The sequence below is a fragment of the Aphelocoma coerulescens genome, unplaced genomic scaffold (assembly GCF_041296385.1).
Source record: "Aphelocoma coerulescens isolate FSJ_1873_10779 unplaced genomic scaffold, UR_Acoe_1.0 HiC_scaffold_531, whole genome shotgun sequence".
Lineage (NCBI taxonomy): Eukaryota > Metazoa > Chordata > Aves > Passeriformes > Corvidae > Aphelocoma > Aphelocoma coerulescens.
The window spans coordinates 21,617-43,931 of NW_027183875.1; the positions used below are offsets into that span (position 1 = coordinate 21,617).

The 22,315-nt window shown below is 62.5% G+C and overlaps 1 protein-coding gene across 1 annotated transcript in view; it reads right to left on the bottom strand.

Annotated features, from left to right (window-relative positions):
• LOC138101828 (histone-lysine N-methyltransferase EHMT2-like) overlaps positions 1–20,191 on the bottom strand; it is a gene marked incomplete at both ends in the record, with an annotated part of 40,871 nt that extends 20,680 nt beyond the window's left edge. Inside the window, 6 exon segments of the mRNA XM_068999599.1 lie at positions 1,845–2,012; positions 7,572–7,726; positions 11,679–11,783; positions 14,205–14,306; positions 16,689–16,811; positions 20,085–20,191. Of these exon segments, the coding sequence (XP_068855700.1) occupies positions 1,845–2,012; positions 7,572–7,726; positions 11,679–11,783; positions 14,205–14,306; positions 16,689–16,811; positions 20,085–20,191 (760 nt within the window).
• Positions 20,192–22,315: the final 2,124 nt, after the last annotated feature.

The window sequence follows — 22,315 nt, forward strand, 5'->3', positions numbered from 1 at the left end:
AATAGCCCCAAAATAGCCCCAAATCCACCCAAAATAGCCCCAAATCCAGCCGGGATAGCCCCGGATCACACACGGGATGGGCTCGTTCTCGTGGCCCCTGGCCACGTCCCTGTGGCCACCGACACTGGGACCCCCGGGACCACCCCAAATCCACCCCAAATAGCCCCAAAATAGCCCCAAATCCACCCCAAATAGCCCCAAAATAGCCCCAAAATAGCCCCAAATCCAGCCCTGAAATAGCCCCAAATCCAGCCCCAAAATAGCCCCAAAATAGACCCAAATCTACCCAAAATAGCCCCAAATCCAGCCCCGAAATAGCCCCAAATCCACCCGAAATAGCCCCAAAATAGCCCAAATCCACCCAAAATAGCCCCAAATCCACCTGAAATAGCCCCAAAATAGCCCCAAATCCACCCCAAAAGAGCCCCAAAATAGCCCCAAATCCAGCCCCGAAATAGCCCCAAAATAGCCCCAAATCCACCCGAAATAGCCCCGAAATAGCCCCAAATCCAGCCCCAAAATAGCCCAAAATAGCCCCAAAATAGCCCCAAATCCACCCCAAATAGCCCAAAATAGCCCCAAATCCACCCGAAATAGCCCCAAAATAGCCCCAAATCCAGCCCAAAACCCTCCTGAACTCCCCCAAATCTCCTCTAAGCCCCCCAAAAGCCCCTCCAAACTCAATTGAAATCCCCCAAAAAAACCCCAAAAAGCTCCAAAACCCCTAAAAAAGCCCTAAAAAAACCCCAAAAAAGCTCCAAAAAATCAAAATAAAATTAAAAAAAAAAGTCCCAAAAATTCCCCAAAAATCCCAGAAAGCCCCGAAATCACCCCAAAAAAACCCCAAACCAACCCCAAATAAACCCCAAAAAATCCCAAAAAAATCCCAAAAAAATCCCAAAAACCCCAAGACCCCCCCCAGCCCCATCTGGGTCCTCCCCGGAGCCCCCAGCCTCAATTTGTGACCCCGAATCCCCCGAAAACCACCCCAAAAACCCCCCAAAAAAACCCCAAAAAATCAAAATAAAATTAAAAAAAAATCCCAAAAAATCCCAAAAATCCCAAATCCACCCCCAACACCACCCGCAGCCCCCAGCCTCAATTTGTGACCCCAAATCCTCCTAAAACCGCCCCAAATCCCCCGAAAAAAACCCCAAAAAATCAAAATAAAATCCAAAAAAAATTCAAAAAAAATCCCCAAAAAATCCAAAAAAAATCCCAAAAAATTCCCAAAAATTCCCAAAAATCCCACAACCCCCAAGACCCCCCGAAATCCCCCCAGCCCCACCTGCTGACGATGCGCTCGGTGTGCAGGGCCCTCCCCGCAGCCCCCAGCCTCAATTTGCGGTTCAGCTGCAGGGCCACCAAGAGCCCCCAAAAACCCCCAAAATCACCCCAAAAAAAACCCCCAAAATAACCCCAAATAACCCCCAAAAATTCCCCAAAAAATCCCAAAAATCCCAAAATCCCTCGAAATCCACCCCCAGCCCCATAGGGGTCCTCCCCGGAGCCCCCAGCCTCAATTTGTGACCCCAAATCCCCCAAAAACCGCCTCAAAAAAACCCCCAAAAATCAAAATAAAATTAAAAAAAAATCCCAAAAAATTCCCAAAAAAATCCCAAAAATCCCAAATCCACCCCCAACACCACCCGCAGCCCCCAGCCTCAATTTGTGACCCCAAATCCTCCTAAAACCGCCCCAAATCCCCCTGAAAAAAACCCCAAAAAATCAAAATAAAATAAAAAAAAATCCCAAGAAATTCCAAAAAAATCCCCAAAAAATCCCAAAAAAATTCCCAAAAATCCCACAACCCCCAAGACCCCCCGAAACCCCCCCAGCCCCACCTGCTGACGATGCGCTCGGTGTGCAGGGCCCTCCCCGCAGCCCCCAGCCTCAATTTGCGGTTCAGCTGCAGGGCCACCCAGACCTCGGAGCGCTCCGGGGTCAGGTCCAGGGGGGAGTCGCCCTCCTTGTTCCGGACATCGGGGTCGGCCCCACGGGACAGGAACAGGCTGGGGAGGGGGCGTGGGGAGGGTCAGGGGCCAGCAGGAGCCCCCCCCCCCAAGCCCCCAGACTCAATTGGTGCAGCCAGAGCCAAGCGCGGGGAGGTTCCCTGGAGGGGGGGGCACGTGCAGGAATGGGCCCCAAAATCCAGGCGGGATGAGCCCAAAAGAGCTCAAAATGCAGCCAGGATCCTCAAAATCCACCCCAAAATCCACCCAGGATCCAAAAAATCCCCCCAAATCCACCCAGGATCCTTAAAATCCCCTCAAAATCCCCTCAAAATCCACCCAGGATCCTCAAAATCCACCCAGGATCCTCAAAATCCCCCCAAATCCACCCAGAATCCTTAAAATCCCCTCAAAATCCACCCAGGATCCTCAAAACCCACCCAGGATCCAAAAAATTCCCCCAAAATTCAGGCAGGATCCTCAAAATCCCCTCAAGATCCACCCAGGATCCTCAAAATCCCCCCGAAATCCACCCAGGATAAGCCCCTGAGTGACCCCCTGACCCCTGTGACCCCTCTATGACCTCTCTGTGACCCCTGAGTGACCCCCGAGTGACCCCTGAGGCACCTGACACAATCATGGTAGCTCTCCCTGGCGGCGATGTGCAGCGGGGTGTCCCCGTGGAAGCTGACCCCTGAGTGACCCCCTGACCCCTGAGTGACCCCCTGACCCCTGAGTGACCCTCTGACCCCTCTATGACCTCTATGACCCCCGAGTGACCCCTGAGTGACACCTGACACAATCATGGCAGCTCTCCCTGGCGGCGATGTGCAGCGGGGTGTCCCCGTGGCAGCTGACCCCTGAGTGACCCCCTGACCCCTGAGTGACCCCGTGACCTCTCTATGACCTCTGTGACCCCTCTGTGACCCCCGAGTGACCCCTGAGTGACACCTGACGCAGTCGTGGTAGCTCTCCCTGGCGGCGATGTGCAGCGGGGTGTCCCCGTGGCAGCTGACCCCTGAGTGACCCCCTGACCCCTGAGTGGCCCCGTGACCTCTCTATGACCCCTGTGACCCCTGAGTGACCCCCGAGTGACCCCTGAGGCACCTGACACAATCATGGTAGCTCTCCCTGGCGGCGATGTGCAGCGGGGTGTCCCCGTGGCAGCTGACCCCTGAGTGACCCCCTGACCCCTGAGTGACCCCGTGACCTCTCTATGACCTCTGTGACCCCTCTGTGACCCCCGAGTGACCCCTGAGTGACACCTGACGCAGTCGTGGTAGCTCTCCCTGGCGGCGATGTGCAGCGGGGTGTCCCCGTGGCAGCTGACCCCTGAGTGACCCCCTGACCCCTGAGTGACCCCCTGACCCCATAACCTCTCTGTGACCCCTGTGACCCCTGAGTGACCCCTGAGTGACCCCCGAGTGACCCCTGAGGCACCTGACGCAGTCGTGGTAGCTCTCCCTGGCGGCGATGTGCAGCGGGGTGTCCCCTGACCCCTGAGTGACCCCTGAGTGACCCCTGAGTGACCCCCTGACCCCTGAGTGACCCCCGAGTGACACCTGACACAATCATGGCAGCTCTCCCTGGCGGCGATGTGCAGGGGGGTGTCCCCGTGGCAGCTGACCCCTGAGTGACCCCCTGACCCCTGAGTGACCCCGTGACCCCTCTGTGACCCCTCTGTGACCCCCGAGTGACCCCTGAGTGACACCTGACGCAGTCGTGGTAGCTCTCCCTGGCGGCGATGTGCAGGGGGGTGTCCCCGTGGAAGCTGACCCCTGAGTGACCCCCTGACCCCTGAGTGACCCCGTGACCTCTGAGTGACCCCCTGACCCCTGAGTGACCCCCTGACCCCCGAGTGACCCCTGAGTGACCCCTGAGTGACCCCTGAGTGACACCTGACGCAGTCGTGGCAGCTCTCCCTGGCGGCGATGTGCAGCGGGGTGTCCCCATGTCCCCTGACCCCTGAGTGACCCCCTGACCCCATAACCTCTCTGTGACCCCTGTGACCCCTCTGTGACCCCGTGACCTCTCTGTGACCCCTGCCCCCACACCTGACGCAGTCGTGGCAGCTCTCCCTGGCGGCGATGTGCAGGGGGGTGTCCCCTGACCCCTGAGTGACCCCCTGACCCCTGAGTGACCCCTGAGTGACCCCTGACCCCCGAGTGACCCCCTGACCCTGTAACCTATGACCTCTGTGACCCCCGAGTGACCCCCGAGTGACCCCTGAGTGACACCTGACACAATCATGGCAGCTCTCCCTGGCGGCGATGTGCAGCGGGGTGTCCCCGTGGCAGCTGACCCCTGAGTGACCCCCTGACCCCTGAGTGACCCCCTGACCCCTGAGTGACCCCCTGACCCCTCTATGACCCCCGAGTGACCCCTGAGGCACCTGACACAATCATGGCAGCTCTCCCTGGCGGCGACGTGCAGCGGGGTGTCCCCGTGGAAACTGACCCCTGAGTGACCCCCTGACCCCTGAGTGACCCCCTGACCCCTGAGTGACCCCGTGACCTCTCTATGACCCCTGTGACCCCTGAGTGACCCCCGAGTGACCCCTGAGGCACCTGACGCAGTCGTGGCAGCTCTCCCTGGCGGCGATGTGCAGGGGGGTGTCCCCGTGGAAGTTGACCCCTGAGTGACCCCCTGACCCCGTGACCTCTCTATGACCTCTGTGACCTCTCTGTGACCCCCGAGTGACCCCCGAGTGACCCCTGAGTGACACCTGACACAATCATGGCAGCTCTCCCTGGCGGCGATGTGCAGCGGGGTGTCCCCGTGGCAGCTGACCCCTCAGTGACCCCTGAGTGACCCCCTGACCCCTCTGTGACCCCTGAGTGACCCCTGAGTGACACCTGACACAATCATGGCAGCTCTCCCTGGCGGCGATGTGCAGCGGGGTGTCCCCGTGGCAGCTGACCCCTGAGTGACCCCCTGACCCCTGAGTGACCCCGTGACCTCTCTATGACCCCTGAGTGACCCCGTGACCTCTCTGTGACCCCTGACCCCACACCTGACGCAGTCGTGGCAGCTCTCCCTGGCGGCGATGTGCAGCGGGGTGTCCCCATGGAAACTGACCCCTGAGTGACCCCCTGACCCCTGAGTGACCCCGTGACCTCTCTATGACCCCTGTGACCCCTCTGTGACCCCCGAGTGACCCCTGAGTGACACCTGACGCAGTCGTGGTAGCTCTCCCTGGCGGCGATGTGCAGCGGGGTGTCCCCTGACCCCTGAGTGACCCCGTGACCTCTGAGTGACCCCCTGACCCCTGAGTGACCCCCTGACCCCTGAGTGACCCCGTGACCTCTCTGTGACCCCCGAGTGACCCCTGAGGCACCTGACACAATCATGGTAGCTCTCCCTGGCGGCGATGTGCAGCGGGGTGTCCCCGTGGCAGCTGACCCCTGAGTGACCCCCTGACCCCTGAGTGACCCCGTGACCTCTCTGTGACCCCCTGACCCCTGAGTGACCCCCTGACCCCTGAGTGACCCCCTGACCCCTCTGTGACCCCCGAGTGACCCCTGAGTGACCCCTGAGTGACACCTGACACAATCGTGGCAGCTCTCCCTGGCGGCGATGTGCAGCGGGGTGTCCCCATGTCCCCTGACCCCTGAGTGACCCCCTGACCCCGTGACCCCTCTATGACCTCTCTGTGACCCCTGAGTGACCCCCGAGTGACCCCTGAGGCACCTGACACAATCATGGCAGCTCTCCCTGGCGGCGATGTGCAGGGGGGTGTCCCCGTGGCAGCTGACCCCTGAGTGACCCCCTGACCCCTGAGTGACCCCCTGACCCCTGAGTGACCCCGTGACCTCTCTATGACCTCTATGACCCCCGAGTGACCCCCGACTGACCCCTGACCCCACACCTGACGCAATCATGGCAGCTCTCCCTGGCGGCGATGTGCAGCGGGGTGTCCCCATGGAAGCTGACCCCTGAGTGACCCCGTGACCTCTCTGTGACCCCTGTGACCCCTCTGTGACCCCTGAGTGACCCCTGAGTGACACCTGACACAATCATGGCAGCTCTCCCTGGCGGCGATGTGCAGGGGGGTGTCCCCGTGGCAGCTGACCCCTGAGTGACCCCCTGACCCCTGAGTGACCCCCTGACCCCTCTATGACCCCCGAGTGACCCCTGAGGCACCTGACACAATCATGGCAGCTCTCCCTGGCGGCGATGTGCAGCGGGGTGTCCCCGTGGAAGTTGACCCCTGAGTGACCCCCTGACCCCATAACCTCTCTGTGACCCCTCTGTGACCCCCGAGTGACCCCCGAGTGACCCCTGAGGCACCTGACACAATCGTGGCAGCTCTCCCTGGCGGCGATGTGCAGCGGGGTGTCCCCGTGGAAGCTGACCCCTGAGTGACCACCTGAGTGACCCCCTGACCCCTGAGTGACCCCCTGACCCCTGAGTGACCCCGTGACCTCTCTATGACCCCCGAGTGACCCCCGAGTGACCCCCGAGTGACCCCTGAGGCACCTGACACAATCATGGTAGCTCTCCCTGGCGGCGATGTGCAGGGGGTTGTCCCCTGACCCCTGAGTGACCCCTGAGTGACCCCTGAGTGACCCCCTGACCCCTGAGTGGCCCCCTGACCCCTGAGTGACCCTCTGACCCCTCTATGACCTCTATGACCCCCGAGTGACCCCTGAGTGACACCTGACACAATCATGGTAGCTCTCCCTGGCGGCGATGTGCAGCGGGGTGTCCCCGTGGCAGCTGACCCCTGAGTGACCCCTGACCCCTGAGTGACCCCGTGACCCCTCTGTGACCCCCGAGTGACCCCCGAGTGACCCCTGAGTGACACCTGACGCAGTCGTGGTAGCTCTCCCTGGCGGCGATGTGCAGCGGGGTGTCCCCTGACCCCTGAGTGACCCCCTGACCCCTGAGTGACCCCGTGACCTCTGAGTGACCCCCTGACCCCTGAGTGACCCTGTGACCCCTCTGTGACCCCTCTGTGACCCCGTGACCTCTCTGTGACCCCTGACCCCACACCTGACGCAGTCGTGGCAGCTCTCCCTGGCGGCGATGTGCAGCGGGGTGTCCCCATGTCCCCTGACCCCTGAGTGACCCCCTGACCCCGTGACCTCTCTATGACCCCTGTGACCCCTCTGTGACCCCCGAGTGACCCCCGAGTGACCCCTGAAGCACCTGACGCAGTCGTGGTAGCTCTCCCTGGCGGCGATGTGCAGCGGGGTGTCCCCTGACCCCTGAGTGACCCCCTGACCCCATAACCTCTCTGTGACCCCTGTGACCCCTGAGTGACCCCCGAGTGACCCCTGAGGCACCTGACACAATCATGGTAGCTCTCCCTGGCGGCGATGTGCAGCGGGGTGTCCCCGTGGAAGCTGACCCCTGAGTGACCCCCTGACCCCTGAGTGACCCCTGACCCCTGAGTGACCCCCTGACCCCATAACCTCTCTATGACCTCTGTGACCTCTCTGTGACCCCTGAGTGACCCCTGAGGCACCTGACACAATCGTGGTAGCTCTCCCTGGCGGCGATGTGCAGGGGGGTGTCCCCGTGGCAGCTGACCCCTGAGTGACCCCCTGACCCCTGAGTGACCCCGTGACCCCTCTGTGACCCCTCTGTGACCCCCGAGTGACCCCTGAGTGACACCTGACGCAGTCGTGGTAGCTCTCCCTGGCGGCGATGTGCAGCGGGGTGTCCCCGTGGAAGTTGACGGCGTGCAGGTCGCACTGCGCGTTCAGCAGCACCTCGGCGATCTCGGCGCTGCCCGTGAACGACGCCCAGTGCAGGCAGATGTTCTCCTCCTGCCGGGGGGGGAGGGGCACAGGGGGTGTCCTGGGGGGGTCTGGCCACTGACCGCCACCCTCACGGCACCCACTGAGCCACCCTGGGGTGTCCTGGGGGGGTCCGGTGAGTGACCATCACCCACTGACCCGCCCAGGGCACCCACTGACCCCCCCTGGACACCCACTGACCCCCCCAGGACACCCACTGAGCCACCCTGGGGTGTCCTGGGGGGTCTGGCCACTGACCGCCACCCTCACGGCACCCACGGAGCCACCCTGGGGGGTCCTGGGGGGGTCCGGTGAGTGACCGCCACCCACTGACCCGCCCAGGGCACCCACACTCACTGAGTGACCACCACCCACTGACCCATCCCAGACACCCACTGACCCCCCCTGGACACCCACTGACCCCCCAGGGCACCCACTGAGCCACCCTGGGGTGCTCGGCCACTGACCGCCACCCACTGACCCTCCCAGGGCACCCGCACCCACTGACTGACCACCACCCACTGACCCATCCAGGACACCCACTGACCCCCCCTGGACACCCACTGACCCCCCAGGACACCCACTGAGCCACCCTGGGGTGCTCGGCCACCCACTGACCCGCCCAGGGCACCCACACCCACTGAGTGACCAGCACCCACTGACCCATCCCAGACACCCACTGACCCCCCCTGGACACCCACTGACCCCTCTGGGCACCCACTGACCCCCCCAGGACACCCACTGACCCCTCTGGGCACCCACTGACCCCCCCAGGACACCCACTGACCCCTCTGGGCACCCACTGACCCCCCCTGGGCACCCACTGACCCCTCTGGGCACCCACTGACCCCTCTGGACACCCACTGACCCCCCCCTGGACACCCACTGACCCCTCTGGGCACCCACTGACCCCCCCTGGACACCCACTGACCCCTCTGGGCACCCACTGACCCCCCCAGGACACCCACTGACCCCTCTGGGCACCCACTGACCCCTCTGGGCACCCACTGACCCCCCCTGGGCACCCACTGACCCCTCTGGGCACCCACTGACCCCCCCTGGACACCCACTGACCCCTCTGGGCACCCACTGACCCCTCTGGACACCCACTGAGCCACCCTGGGCACCCACTGACCCCTCAGGGCACCCACTGACCCCTCTGGGCACCCACTGACCCCTCTGGGCACCCACTGACCCCTCTGGGCACCCACTGAGCCACCCTGGGCACCCACTGACCCCTCAGGGCACCCACTGACCCCTCTGGGCACCCACTGACCCTCCCTGGACACCCACTGACCCCCCCTGGACACCCACTGACCCCTCTGGGCACCCACTGACCCCCCCTGGGCACCCACTGACCCCCTCAGGACACCCACTGACCCACCTGGGCACCCACTGACCTCCCAGGGCACCCACTGACCCCTCGGGGCACCCACTGACCCCCCAGGACACCCACTGACCCCACTGGGCACCCACTGACCCCTCTGGACACCCACTGACCCCTCTGGGCACCCACTGACCCCACTGGGCACCCACTGACCCCCTCTGGGCACCCACTGACCCCACTGGACACCCACTGACCCCTCTGGGCACCCACTGACCCCTCTGGGCACCCACTGACCCCTCTGGACACCCACTGACCCCCCAGGGCACCCACTGACCCCCCTCGGCACCCACTGACCCACCTGGGCACCCACTGACCCCTCTGGGCACCCACTGACCCTCCCTGGGCACCCACTGACCCCCCCTGGACACCCACTGACCCCTCTGGACACCCACTGACCCCCCAGGGCACCCACTGACCCCCCTGGGCACCCACTGACCCACCTGGGCACCCACTGACCCCTCTGGACACCCACTGACCCCCCCAGGGCACCCACTGACCCCTCTGGACACCCACTGACCCCTCTGGGCACCCACTGACCCCTCAGGACACCCACTGACCCCTCTGGGCACCCACTGACCCCTCTGGGCACCCACTGACCCCTCAGGACACCCACTGACCCCTCAGGACACCCACTGACCCCCCAGGACACCCACTGACCCCTCAGGACACCCACTGACCCCCTCAGGACACCCACTGACCCCTCTGGGCACCCACTGACCCCCCTGGACACCCACTGACCCCCACTGGGCACCCACTGACCCCTCTGGGCACCCACTGACCCCCCAGGACACCCACTGACCCCTCTGGACACCCACTGACCCCCCTGGGCACCCACTGACCCCACTGGGGCACCCACTGACCCCCCCAGGGCACCCACTGACCCCCCCTGGGCACCCACTGACCCCTCTGGGCACCCACTGACCCCCCTGGACACCCACTGACCCCCACTGGGCACCCACTGACCCCTCTGGGCACCCACTGACCCCCCAGGACACCCACTGACCCCCCAGGGCACCCACTGACCCCTCTGGGCACCCACTGACCCCTCTGGGCACCCACTGACCCCTCAGGACACCCACTGACCCCCCAGGGCACCCACTGACCCCCCAGGACACCCACTGACCCCTCTGGGCACCCACTGACCCCCCTGGGCACCCACTGACCCTCCCTGGGCACCCACTGACCCCTCTGGGCACCCACTGACCCCCCCCCCGTATGCAGAGAAAAGGGATTTTGGGGTGAAAAACGGGGTTTTTGGGCAAGAAGAGGGGGGTTGAGAGCGAAAAAGGAGGTTTTGGGTGGAAACGATGGGGTTTGGGGTGAAAAGCCGGGTTTTGGGGTGAAAGGAGAGGTTTTGGGGTGAAAGGAGGGGTTTTGGGGTGAAAGATGGGGTTTTTGGGCTAGAAAAGCCAGGTTTTGGGGTGAAAAGCAGGGTTTTTGGGGTAAAAAGCCGGGTTTTGGGGTGAAAGGCAGGGTTTTTGGGGTAAAAAGCCGGGTTTTGAGATAAAAGCGGGGTTTTGAGGTAAAAGCTGGGTTTTGGGGTAAAAAGCCGAGTTTTTGAGGTAAAAAGTCAGGTTTTGGGGTAAAAAGCCGGGTTTTGGGGTGAAAGGCGGGGTTTTTGGGCCAGAAAAGCCAGGTTTTGGGGTGAAAAGCTGGGTTTTTGGGGTAAAAAGCTGAGTTTTTGAGATAAAAGCCGGGTTTTGAGGTAAAAGTCGGGTTTTGGGGTGAAAGGTGGGGTTTTTGGGCTAGAAAAGCCAGGTTTTGGGGTGAAAAGCTGGGTTCTGGGGTGCAAAGCAGGGTTTTTGGGGTAAAAAGCCGGGTTTTGAGGTAAAAACCGGGTTTTGGGATAAAAAGCAGGGTTTTGGGGTGAAAGGTGGGGTTTTTGGGCTAGAAAAGCCAGGTTTTGGGGTGAAAAGCAGGGTTCTGGGGCGCAAAGCAGGGTTTTGGGGTAAAAACCGGGTTTTTGAGCTAAAAGCCAGGTTTTGGGGTGCAAAGCAGGGGTTTTGGGGTGAAAGGCGGGGTTTTTAGGGTGAAAAGCCAGGTTTTGGGGTGCAAAGCCATGTTTTGGGGTAAAAAGCCGGGTTTTTGAGATAAAAACCGGGTTTTGAGGTAAAAGCCGGGTTTTGGGGTGCAAAGCGGGGGTTTTGGGGTAAAAACCGGGTTTTTGAGCTAAAAGCCGGGTTTTGGGGTGCAAAGCGGGGGTTTTGGGGTAAAAAGCCGGGTTTTTGGGGTAAAAAGCCAGGTTTTGGGGTAAAAGCAGGATTTTGAGGTAAAAGTCGGGTTTTGGGGTGCAAAGCGGGGTTTTTGGGGTAAAAGCTGGATTTTGAGCTAAAAGCTGGGCTTTTGGGGTGCAAAGCGGGGTTTTTGGGGTAAAAGCTGGATTTTTGAGGTAAAAGCCGGGTTTTGGGGTGCAAAGCAGGGGTTTTGGGGTAAAAAGCCGGGTTTTTGGGGTAAAAGCAGGATTTTGAGGTAAAAGCAGGATTTTTGAGCTAAAAGCCGGGTTTTGGGGTGCAAAGCGGGGTTTTTGGGGTAAAAGCTGGGTTTTGGGGTGCAAAGCGGGGGTTTTGGGGTCCCGGCGCCCCTCCCCCCGCTCACGTTGTCCGTCAGGGTGACGTCGGCCCCGCGGGTCAGCAGCCGCCGGATGACCTCGATGTGCTTGTGCTCGGCCGCCCAAATGATCGGCGTCCAGCCCCCGTTGTCCTGGGGGGGGCACTCAGTGGTCAGCGAGGCCCAGGACAGGCCCAGGACAGGCCCAGGACAGGCCCAGACCCTCCCTGACCCCCAGGACAGGCCCAGGACAGGCCCAGGACAGGCCCAGGACAGGCCCAGGACAGGCCCAGGACAGCCCCAGGACAGGCCCTGACCCCCAGGACAGGCCCAGGACAGCCCCAGGACAGGCCCAGGACAGCCCCAGGACAGGCCCTGACCCCCAGGACAGGCCCAGGACAGGCCCAGGACAAGCCCAGGACAGGCCCAGGACAGCCCCAAAGCCTCGCTGACCCCCTGGACACCCCCAAAACTGAGTGACCGGCGTCCAGCCCCCGTTGTCCTGGGGGGGGTCACTCAGTGGTCAGCGAGGCCCAGGACAGGCCCAGGACAGGCCCTGACCCCCAGGACAAGCCCAGGACAGCCCCAGGACAGGCCCAGGACAGCCCCAGGACAGGCCCAGGACAGCCCCAGGACAGGCCCAGGACAGGCCCAGGACAGGCCCTGACCCCCAGGACAGCCCCAGGACAGGCCCAGGACAGGCCCAGGACAGGCCCTGACCCCCAGGACAGCCCCAGGACAGGCCCAGGACAGGCCCAGGACAGGCCCAGGACAGGCCCAGGACAGGCCCAAACCCTCCCTGACCCCCAGGACAGGCCCAGGACAGGCCCTGACCCCCCAGGACAGGCCCAGGACAGGCCCAGGACAGGCCCTGACCCCCAGGACAGCCCCAGGACAGGCCCAGGACAGGCCCAGGACAGGCCCTGACCCCCCAGGACAGGCCCAGGACAGGCCCAGGACAGCCCCAAACCCTCCCTGACCCCCAGGACAGGCCCAGGACAGGCCCAGGACAGGCCCTGACCCCCAGGACAGCCCCAGGACAGCCCCAGGACAGGCCCAGGACAGCCCCAGGACAAGCCCAGGACAGGCCCTGACCCCCAGGACAGGCCCAGGACAGGCCCAGGACAAGCCCAGGACAGGCCCAGGACAGCCCCAGGACAGGCCCAGGACAAGCCCAGGACAGGCCCAGGACAGGCCCAGGACAGGCCCAGGACAAGCCCAGGACAGCCCCAAAGCCTCGCTGACCCCCTGGACACCCCCAAAACTGAGTGACCAGTGTCCAGCCCCCGCTGTCCTGGGGGGGGGTCACTCAGTGGTCAGCGAGGCCCAGGACAGCCCCAGGACAGCCCCAGGACAGGCCCAAACCCTCCCTGACCCCCAGGACAGGCCCAGGACAGCCCCAGGACAGGCCCTGACCCCCAGGACAGCCCCAGGACAGGCCCTGACCCCCCCTGACCCCCAGGACAGGCCCAGGACAGCCCCAGGACAGGCCCAGGACAGCCCCTGACCACCCCAAAGCCTCTCTGACCCCCAGGCCATCCCCCCAAAGCCGAGTGACCAATGCCCGCCCCCCTTGCCCAGGTGGTCACTCAGTGGCCAGTGACCCCCAGGCCATCCCCAAAGCCGAGTGACCAATGCCCACCGCTCTGCCCAGGTGGTCACTCAGTGGCCAGCGGCCCCCTGGACAGGCCCAGAGCTGAGTGACCAATGCCCGCCCCCCGTTGCCCAGGTGGTCACTCAGTGGCCAGCGACCCCCAGGCCATCCCCAAAGCCGAGTGACCGGTGCCCACCCCCTGCCCAGGTGGCCACTCAGTGGCCAGTGACCCCAGGCCATCCCCAAAGCCGAGTGACCAATGCCCACCCCCGTTGCCCAGGTGGTCACTCAGTGGCCAGCGACCCCCTGGACAGGCCCAAAGCCGAGTGACCAATGCCCGCCCCCCCTTGCCCAGGTGGTCACTCAGTGGCCAGCGGCCCCAGGCCATCCCCCCAGAGCCGAGTGACCAATGCCCACCGCTCTGCCCAGGTGGTCACTCAGTGGCCAGTGACCCCCAGGCCATCCCCAAAGCCGAGTGACCAATGCCCACCCCCCATTGCCCAGGTGGTCACTCAGTGGCCAGCGACCCCCAGGCCATCCCCCCAGAGCTGAGTGACCAATGCCCACCCCCTGCCCAGGTGGTCACTCAGTGGCCAGTGACCCCCAGGCCATCCCCAAAGCCGAGTGACCAATGCCCACCCCCGTTGCCCAGGTGGTCACTCAGTGGCCAGCGACCCCCAGGCCATCCCCAGAGCCGAGTGACCAATGCCCGCCCCCGTTGCCCAGGTGGTCACTCAGTGGCCAGCGACCCCCTGGACAGGCCCAAAGCCGAGTGACCAATGCCCGCCCCCGTTGCCCAGGTGGTCACTCAGTGGCCAGTGACCCCCAGGCCATCCCCCCAGAGCCGAGTGACCAATGCCCACCCCCGTTGCCCAGGTGGTCACTCAGTGGCCAGCGACCCCCAGGCCATCCCCCCAGAGCCGAGTGACCGGTGCCCGCCCCCCTTGCCCAGGTGGTCACTCAGTGGCCAGCGGCCCCACCTGGGCGTTGACGTCCACCTGGCCGGTGCTCAGCAGCAGCTCCACCATGTCCAGGTTGCCGTTCTTGGCCGCGTGGTGCAGGCACGTGGAGCCGTCCTCCTCCTGTGACGTCATAGGGGGCAGCGGTGACGTCATACGGGGGGGGCGGTGATGTCATACGGGGGGGGTGGTGACGTCATACGGGGGCGGTGATGTCATACGGGGGGATGGTGAGGTCATATGGGGGAGTGGTGACGTCATAAGGGGGTGGTGATGTCATACGGGGTGGTGATGTCATATGGGGCGGTGACATCATAGGGGTGGTGACATCATAAGGGGCGGTGACATCATAGGGGCAGCGGTGACGTCATACGGGGTGGTGACATCATAGGGGTGGTGACATCATAGGGGTGGTGACATCATACGGGGCGGTGACATCATAGGGGTGGTGACATCATAGGGGCAGCGGTGACGTCATACGGGGCGGTGACATCATAGGGGTGGTGACATCATAGGGGTGGTGACATCATACGGGGCGGTGACATCATAGGGGCAGCGGTGACGTCATACGGGGCGGTGACATCATACGGGGGCGGTGACGTCATATGGGGCGGTGACATCATACAGGGGGCGGTGACGTCATAGGGGTGGTGACACCATACGGGGCAGTGGTGACGTCATACGGGGCTGTGACGTCATAAAGGGGATGGTGACGTCATACGGGGCGGTGACATCATACGGGGGTGGTGACATCATACGGGGATAGTGACGTCATAGGGGGCGCTGACGTCATACGGGGATAGTGACATCATACGGGGGTGGTGACATCATACGGGGATAGTGACGTCATACGGGGCGCTGACGTCATACGGGGCGGTGATGTCATAGAGGGCGACGTCATACGGGTGGTGATGTCACATGGGCGGTGATGTCATGGGGCGGCGATATCATAGGTGAGATGACGTCACGGGGGTGGGCGTGACGTCAGGCAAGACGGTGACGTCACGAGGCGGGGATGTCACATGGGTGGTGACGTCACTGGGTGGTGACGTCATACAGGGCAGTGATGTCGTATGGGTAACTCTCCCTGGCGGCGTGGCTATGACGTCACCAGGGTGGGCGTGGCTGTGACGTCACCGGGGTGGGCGTGGCTATGACGCCACCACGTGGGCGTGCCTATGACGTCACTGGGGTGTGGCTACGTCGTCACCCTGTGGGCGTGGCTATGATGTCACCAGGGTGGGCGTGGCTATGACATCACCGGGGTGGACGTGGCTATGACGTCATCATGCGGGTGTGTCTATGACGTCACTGGGGTGTGGCTACGTCATCACCCTGTGGGCGTGGCTATGACGTCATGTGGCTGGGTGGATCTATGACGTCACATGTGGGCGTGGGTATGATGTCACTGGGGTGGGCGCGATCATGACATCACCGGGGTGGGCATGGCTATGACGTCATGGAATGGGCGTGGTTGTGACGTCACGGGGTGGGCGTGGTCATGACATCACAGGGCGGGCGTGGCTATGGCATCACGGGGTGGGCGTGGCCACGACATCACGGGGTGGGCGTGGCCATGACGTTATGGGGTGGGTGTGGCCACAAATCACAGGTGGGTGTGGTAGTGATGTCACACGGAGGGCGTGGCTATGACATCATAGGGCAGGTATATCTATGACGTCACTGAGTGGGCGTGGCTGTGACGTCACGGGGTGGGCGCGGCTATGATATCACGGGTTTGGGCGTGGTTATGACATCACAGGGCGGGCGTGGCTATGACATCACATGGATGGGCGTGGCTATGACATCACGGGGTGGGCGTGGCTATGACATCACGGGTGGGTGTGACCATGACATCACAGGGATGGGCGTGGCCATGACATCACAGGACGGGCGTGGCCATGACATCACGGGGCGGGCGTGGCCATGACATCACAGGGCGGGCGTGGCTATGACATCACAGGGCAGGCGTGGCCATGACATCACAGGGCGGGCGTGGCTATGACATCACGGGGGTGGGCGTGGCTATGACATCACAGGGTGGTGTGACCATTATGTCACGGGGAGGGCGTGGCTATGACATCACGGGTGGGCGTGGCCATGACGTCAGGGGCGGGCGTGGCAGTGACATCACGGGTGGGCGTGGCCATGACATCACGGGTGGGTGTGGCCGTGACATCACGGGTGGGTGTGGCTATGACATCACTGGTGTGGGCGTGGCTATGACACCACGGGGTGGGCGTGGCCGTGACGTCGGGGGTGGGCGTGGCTATGACATCACGGGGTGGGCGTGGTGGTGCCGTCACGGCTGGGCATGGCTATGACATCACGGGGGTGGGCGTGGCTATGACATCACGGGGTGGGCGTGGCCATGACATCACGGGGTGGGCGTGGCGGTGACGTCACAGGGATGGGCGTGGCGGTGACGTCAGGGGTGGGCGTGGCGGTGACGTCAGGGGTGGGCGTGGCGGTGACGTCACAGGGTGGGCGTGGCGGTGCCGTCACCTTGCTGTAGGCGCAGCCCCCGCGCCGCAGCAGCAGCCGCGCCGCCTCCAGCTGGTCGTGGGCCACGGCCTCCATCAGCGGCGTCCGGCGCTGCTTGTCCACGGCGTTGATGTTGGCTCCGGCCTGCGGGGGCGCGGCGGGGCGGGTCACTGACCGGTACCGACCGGTACCGACCGGTGCTGACCGGTACGGACAGGTACGGACCATCACTGACCGCTACCAACCGGTACTGACCGGTACGGACCGGTACTGACCGGTACCGACCGGTACCGACCGGTACGGACCGGTACGGACAGGTACTGACCGGTACGGACCATCACTGACCGCTACCAACCGGTACTGACAGGTACTGACCGGTACTGACCGGTATGGACCATCACTGACCGTCACTGACCGCTACCGACCGGTATTGTCCGGTACTGACCGGTACGGACCATCACTGACCATCACTGACCGTCACTGACCGGTACCGACCGGTACGGACCGGTACTGACCGGTACGGACCATCACTGACCGTCACTGACCGGTACCGACCGGTACTGTCTGGTACTGACCGGTACGGACCGGTACGGACCATCACTGACCGCTACCAACCGGTACTGACTGGTACAGACAGGTACTGACCGGTACGGACCGGTACGGACCATCACTGACCGTCACTGACCGGTACGGACCGGTACTGACCAGTGCTGACCAGTATGGACACGTACTGACCATCACTGACCGCTACCGACCGGTACCGGCCAGTACTGACCGGTACTGACCGGTGCTGACCAGTACAGGCCATCACTGACCATCACTGACTGCTACTGACCGGTGCCGGCCGGCGCTGACCGGTACTGACCGGTACGGACCATCACTGACCATCACTGACCGGTACTGACTGGTGCTGACTGGTACTGACCATCACTGACCGGTACTGACCGGTACTGACCAGTACGGACCATCACTGACCGGTACTGACTGGTGCTGACTGGTATGGACCATCACTGACCATCACTGCCCATCACTGACCGCTACCCACCAGTGCCGACTGGCACTGACCAGTGCTGACCAGTACGGACAGGTACTGACCATCACTGACTGGTGCTGACCGGTACCAACCGGTACTGACGGGTACTGACCATCACTGACCAGTACCAACCGGTACTGACCAGCACTGACCAATACAGACTGGTACTGACTGGTACTGACCGGTACTGACCATCACTGACCAGTGCTGACCAGTACTGACCAGCACGGCCAGGTACTGGGATGGCACTGGGCTGTACTGGGCTGTACTGGGATGGCACTGGGGAGGCACTGGGCTGTACTGGGCTATACTGGGAGGCACTGGGAGTGTCCCACCTGCAGCAGGAGGTGGCAGATCTCCAGGTGTCCCTTCTGGGCTGTACTGGGATGGCACTGGGGAGGCACTGGCTGTACTGGGCTGTACTGGGATGGCACTACGATGGCACTGGGCTATACTGGGATGGCACTGGGCTGTACTGAGCTATACTGGGAGTGTCCCACCTGCAGCAGGAGGTGGCAGATCTCCAGGTGTCCCTTCTGGGCTGTACTGGGATGGCACTGGGGAGGCACTGGGCTGTACTGGGATGGCACTGGGCTGTACTGGGATTGCACTAGGGAGGCACTGGGCTGTACTGGGCTATACTGGGCTATACTGGGAGTGTCCCACCTGCAGCAGGAGGTGGCAGATCTCCAGGTGTCCCTTCTGGGCTGTACTGGGATGGCACTGGGGAGGCACTGGCTGTACTGGGCTGTACTAGGATGGCACTAGGATGGCACTGGGCTGTACTGGGATGGCACTGGGCTATACTGGGCTATACTGGGAGTGTCCCACCTGCAGCAGGAGGTGGCAGATCTCCAGGTGTCCCTTCTGGGCTGTACTGGGATGGCACTGGGGAGGCACTGGCTGTACTGGGCTGTACTGGGATGGCACTACGATGGCACTGGGCTATACTGGGATGGCACTGGGCTGTACTGAGCTATACTGGGAGTGTCCCACCTGCAGCAGGAGGTGGCAGATCTCCAGGTGTCCCTTCTGGGCTGTACTGGGATGGCACTGGGGAGGCACTGGCTGTACTGGGCTGTACTGGGATGGCACTAGGATGGCACTGGGGAGGCACTGGCTGTACTGGGCTGTACTGGGATGGCACTAGGATGGCACTGGGGAGGCACTGGCTGTACTGGGCTGTACTGGGATGGCACTAGGATGGCACTGGGCTGTACTGGGATGGCACTGGGCTGTACTGGGCTATACTGGGAGTGTCCCACCTGCAGCAGGAGGTGGCAGATCTCCAGGTGTCCCTTCTGGGCTGTACTGGGATGGCACTGGGGAGGCACTGGCTGTACTGGGCTGTACTGGGATGGCACTAGGATGGCACTGGGCTGTACTGGGATGGCACTGGGCTGTACTGGGCTATACTGGGAGTGTCCCACCTGCAGCAGGAGGTGGCAGATCCAGGTGTCCCTTCTGGGCTGTACTGGGATGGCACTGGGGAGGCACTGGCTGTACTGGGCTGTACTGGGATTGCACTAGGGAGGCACTGGGCTGTACTGGGATGGCACTGGGCTATACTGGGAGGCACTGGGAGTGTCCCACCTGCAGCAGGAGGTGGCAGATCTCCAGGTGTCCCTTCTGAGCTGTACTGGGATGGCACTGGGGAGGCACTGGCTGTACTGGGCTGTACTGGGACGGCATTAGGATGGCACTGGGGAGGCACTGGGCTGTACTGGGCTATACTGGGCTATACTGGGAGTGTCCCACCTGCAGCAGGAGGTGGCAGATCTCCAGGTGTCCCTTCTGGGCTGTACTGGGATGGCACTGGGGAGGCACTGGCTGTACTGGGCTGTACTGGGATGGCACTAGGATGGCACTGGGCTGTACTGGGATGGCACTGGGCTGTACTGGGCTATACTGGGAGTGTCCCACCTGCAGCAGGAGGTGGCAGATCCAGGTGTCCCTTCTGGGCTGTACTGGGATGGCACTGGGGAGGCACTGGCTGTACTGGGCTGTACTGGGATTGCACTAGGGAGGCACTGGGCTGTACTGGGATGGCACTGGGCTATACTGGGAGGCACTGGGAGTGTCCCACCTGCAGCAGGAGGTGGCAGATCTCCAGGTGTCCCTTCTGGGCTGTACTGGGATGGCACTGGGGAGGCACTGGCTGTACTGGGCTGTACTGGGATGGCACTAGGATGGCACTGGGGAGGCACTGGGCTGTACTGGGCTATACTGGGCTATACTGGGAGTGTCCCACCTGCAGCAGGAGGTGGCAGATCTCCAGGTGTCCCTTCTGGGCTGTACTGGGATGGCACTGGGGAGGCACTGGCTGTACTGGGCTGTACTGGGATGGCACTGGGCTATACTGGGCTATACTGGGAGTGTCCCACCTGCAGCAGGAGGTGGCAGATCTCCAGGTGTCCCTTCTGCGCCGCCGCGTGCAGGGCCGAGCGCTTGCTCTGAGCGTCGCTCTGGAAGTTGGGGTCCAGGTTGTCCACTGGGGAAAAGGGGGGGACACGGGGGGGGTCAGGACCCCCCAAAATGGGCTCGGGACCCCCAAAAATGGGCTTGGGACCCCCTAAAATGGGCTCGGGACACCCTAAAATGGGCTTGGACCCCCAAAAATGGGCTCGGGACCCCCTAAAATGGGCTCGGGACCCCCAAAATGGGTTTGGGACCCCCAAACGGGGCTCGGGACCCCCCTAAAATGGGCTCTTGACCCCCCAAAAATGGGCTCTGGACCAACAAAAATGGGCTCGGGACCCCCCAAAATGGGCTTGGGACCCCCTAAAATGGGCTCGGGACCCCCAAAATGGGTTCAGGACCCCCCAAAATGGGCTCTGGACCCCCAACAATGGGCTCTGGACCCCCAAATATGGGCTTGGGACCACCCAAATGGGCTCTGGACCCCCAAAAATGGGCTCAGGACCCCCTAAAATGGGCTTGGACCCCCTAAAATGGGCTCGGGACCCCCTAAAATGGGCTTGGACCCCCTAAAATGGGCTTGGACCCCCAAAAATGGGCTCGGGACCCCCAAAATGGGTTTGGGACCCCCAAAATTGGCTCTTGACCCCCCTAAAATGGGCTCTGGACCAACAAAAATGGGCTCAGGAACCCCCAAAATGGGCTTGGGACCCCCCAAAATGGGCTCGGGACCCCCAAAATGGGCTTGGGACCACCCAAATGGGCTCAGGACCCCCCAAAATGGGCTTGGGACCCCCTAAAATGGGCTCGGGACCCCTAAAATGGGCTCGGGACCCCCTAAAATGGGCTTGGACCCCCTAAAATGGGCTCAGGACCCCCCAAAATGGACTTGGACCACCCCAAAATGGGCTCAGGACCCCCAAAATGGGCTTGGGACCCCCAACAATGGGCTTGGGACCCCCTAAAATGGGGCTTGGACCCCCTAAAATGGGCTCAGGACCCCCAAAATGGGCTCTTGACCCCCCAAAAATGGGCTCTGGACCAACAAAAATGGGCTCAGGACCCCCGCAAAATGGGCTCGGGACCCCTCCAAAATGGGCTTGGGACCCCCAAAATGGGCTCTTGACCCCCCAAAATGGGCTCGGGACCCCCAAAAATGGGCTCGGGACCCTCAAAAAGGGCTCGGGACCCCCCCCAAATGGGCTCAGGACCCCCAAAATGGGCTCTGGACCAACAAAAATGGGCTCAGGACCCCCCAAAATGGGCTCGGGACCCCCCCAAATGGGCTCAGGACCCCCCAAAATGGGCTTGGGACCCCCTAAAAATGGGCTCGGGACCCCAAAATGGGCTCGGGACCCCCTAAAATGGGCTTGGACCCCCTAAAATGGCTCAGGACCCCCCAAAATGGACTTGGGACCACCCAAAATGGCTCAGGACCCCCCAAAATGGCTTGGGACCCCCAACAATGGGCTTGGGACCCCCTAAAATGGGCTTGGACCCCCTAAAATGGGCTCAGGACCCCCAAAATGGGCTCTTGACCCCCCCAAAAATGGGCTCTGGACCAACAAAAATGGGCTCAGGACCCCCCAAAATGGGCTCGGGACCCCCCAAAATGGGCTTGGGGACCCTCTAAAATGGGCTCGGGACCCCCAAAAATGGGCTTGGACCCCCCCAAAATGGGCTTGGGACCCCCCAAAATGGGCTTGGGACCCCCTAAAATGGGCTCAGGACCCCCCAAAATGGGCTTGGACCCCCTAAAATGGGCTCTGGACCCCAAAAATGGGCTTGGGACCACCCAAATGGGCTCGGGACCCCCCAAAATGGGCTTGGGACCCTCAAAAATGGGCTTGGGACCCCCTAAAATGGGCTTGGACCCCCCAAAAATGGGCTCGGGACCCCCAAAATGGGTTTGGGACCCCCAAAATTGGCTCTTGACCCCCCTAAAATGGGCTCTGGACCAACAAAAATGGGCTCGGGACCCCCCCAAATGGGCTTGGGACCCCCCAAAATGGGCTCTTGACCCCCCAAAATGGGCTCGGGACCCCCAAAAATGGGCTCGGGACCCTCAAAAAGGGCTCGGGACCCCCCCAAATGGGCTCGGGACCCCCCAAAATGGGCTCTGGACCAACAAAAAATGGGCTCAGGACCCCCCAAAATGGGGCTCAGGACCCCCAAAATGGGCTCTGGACCAACAAAA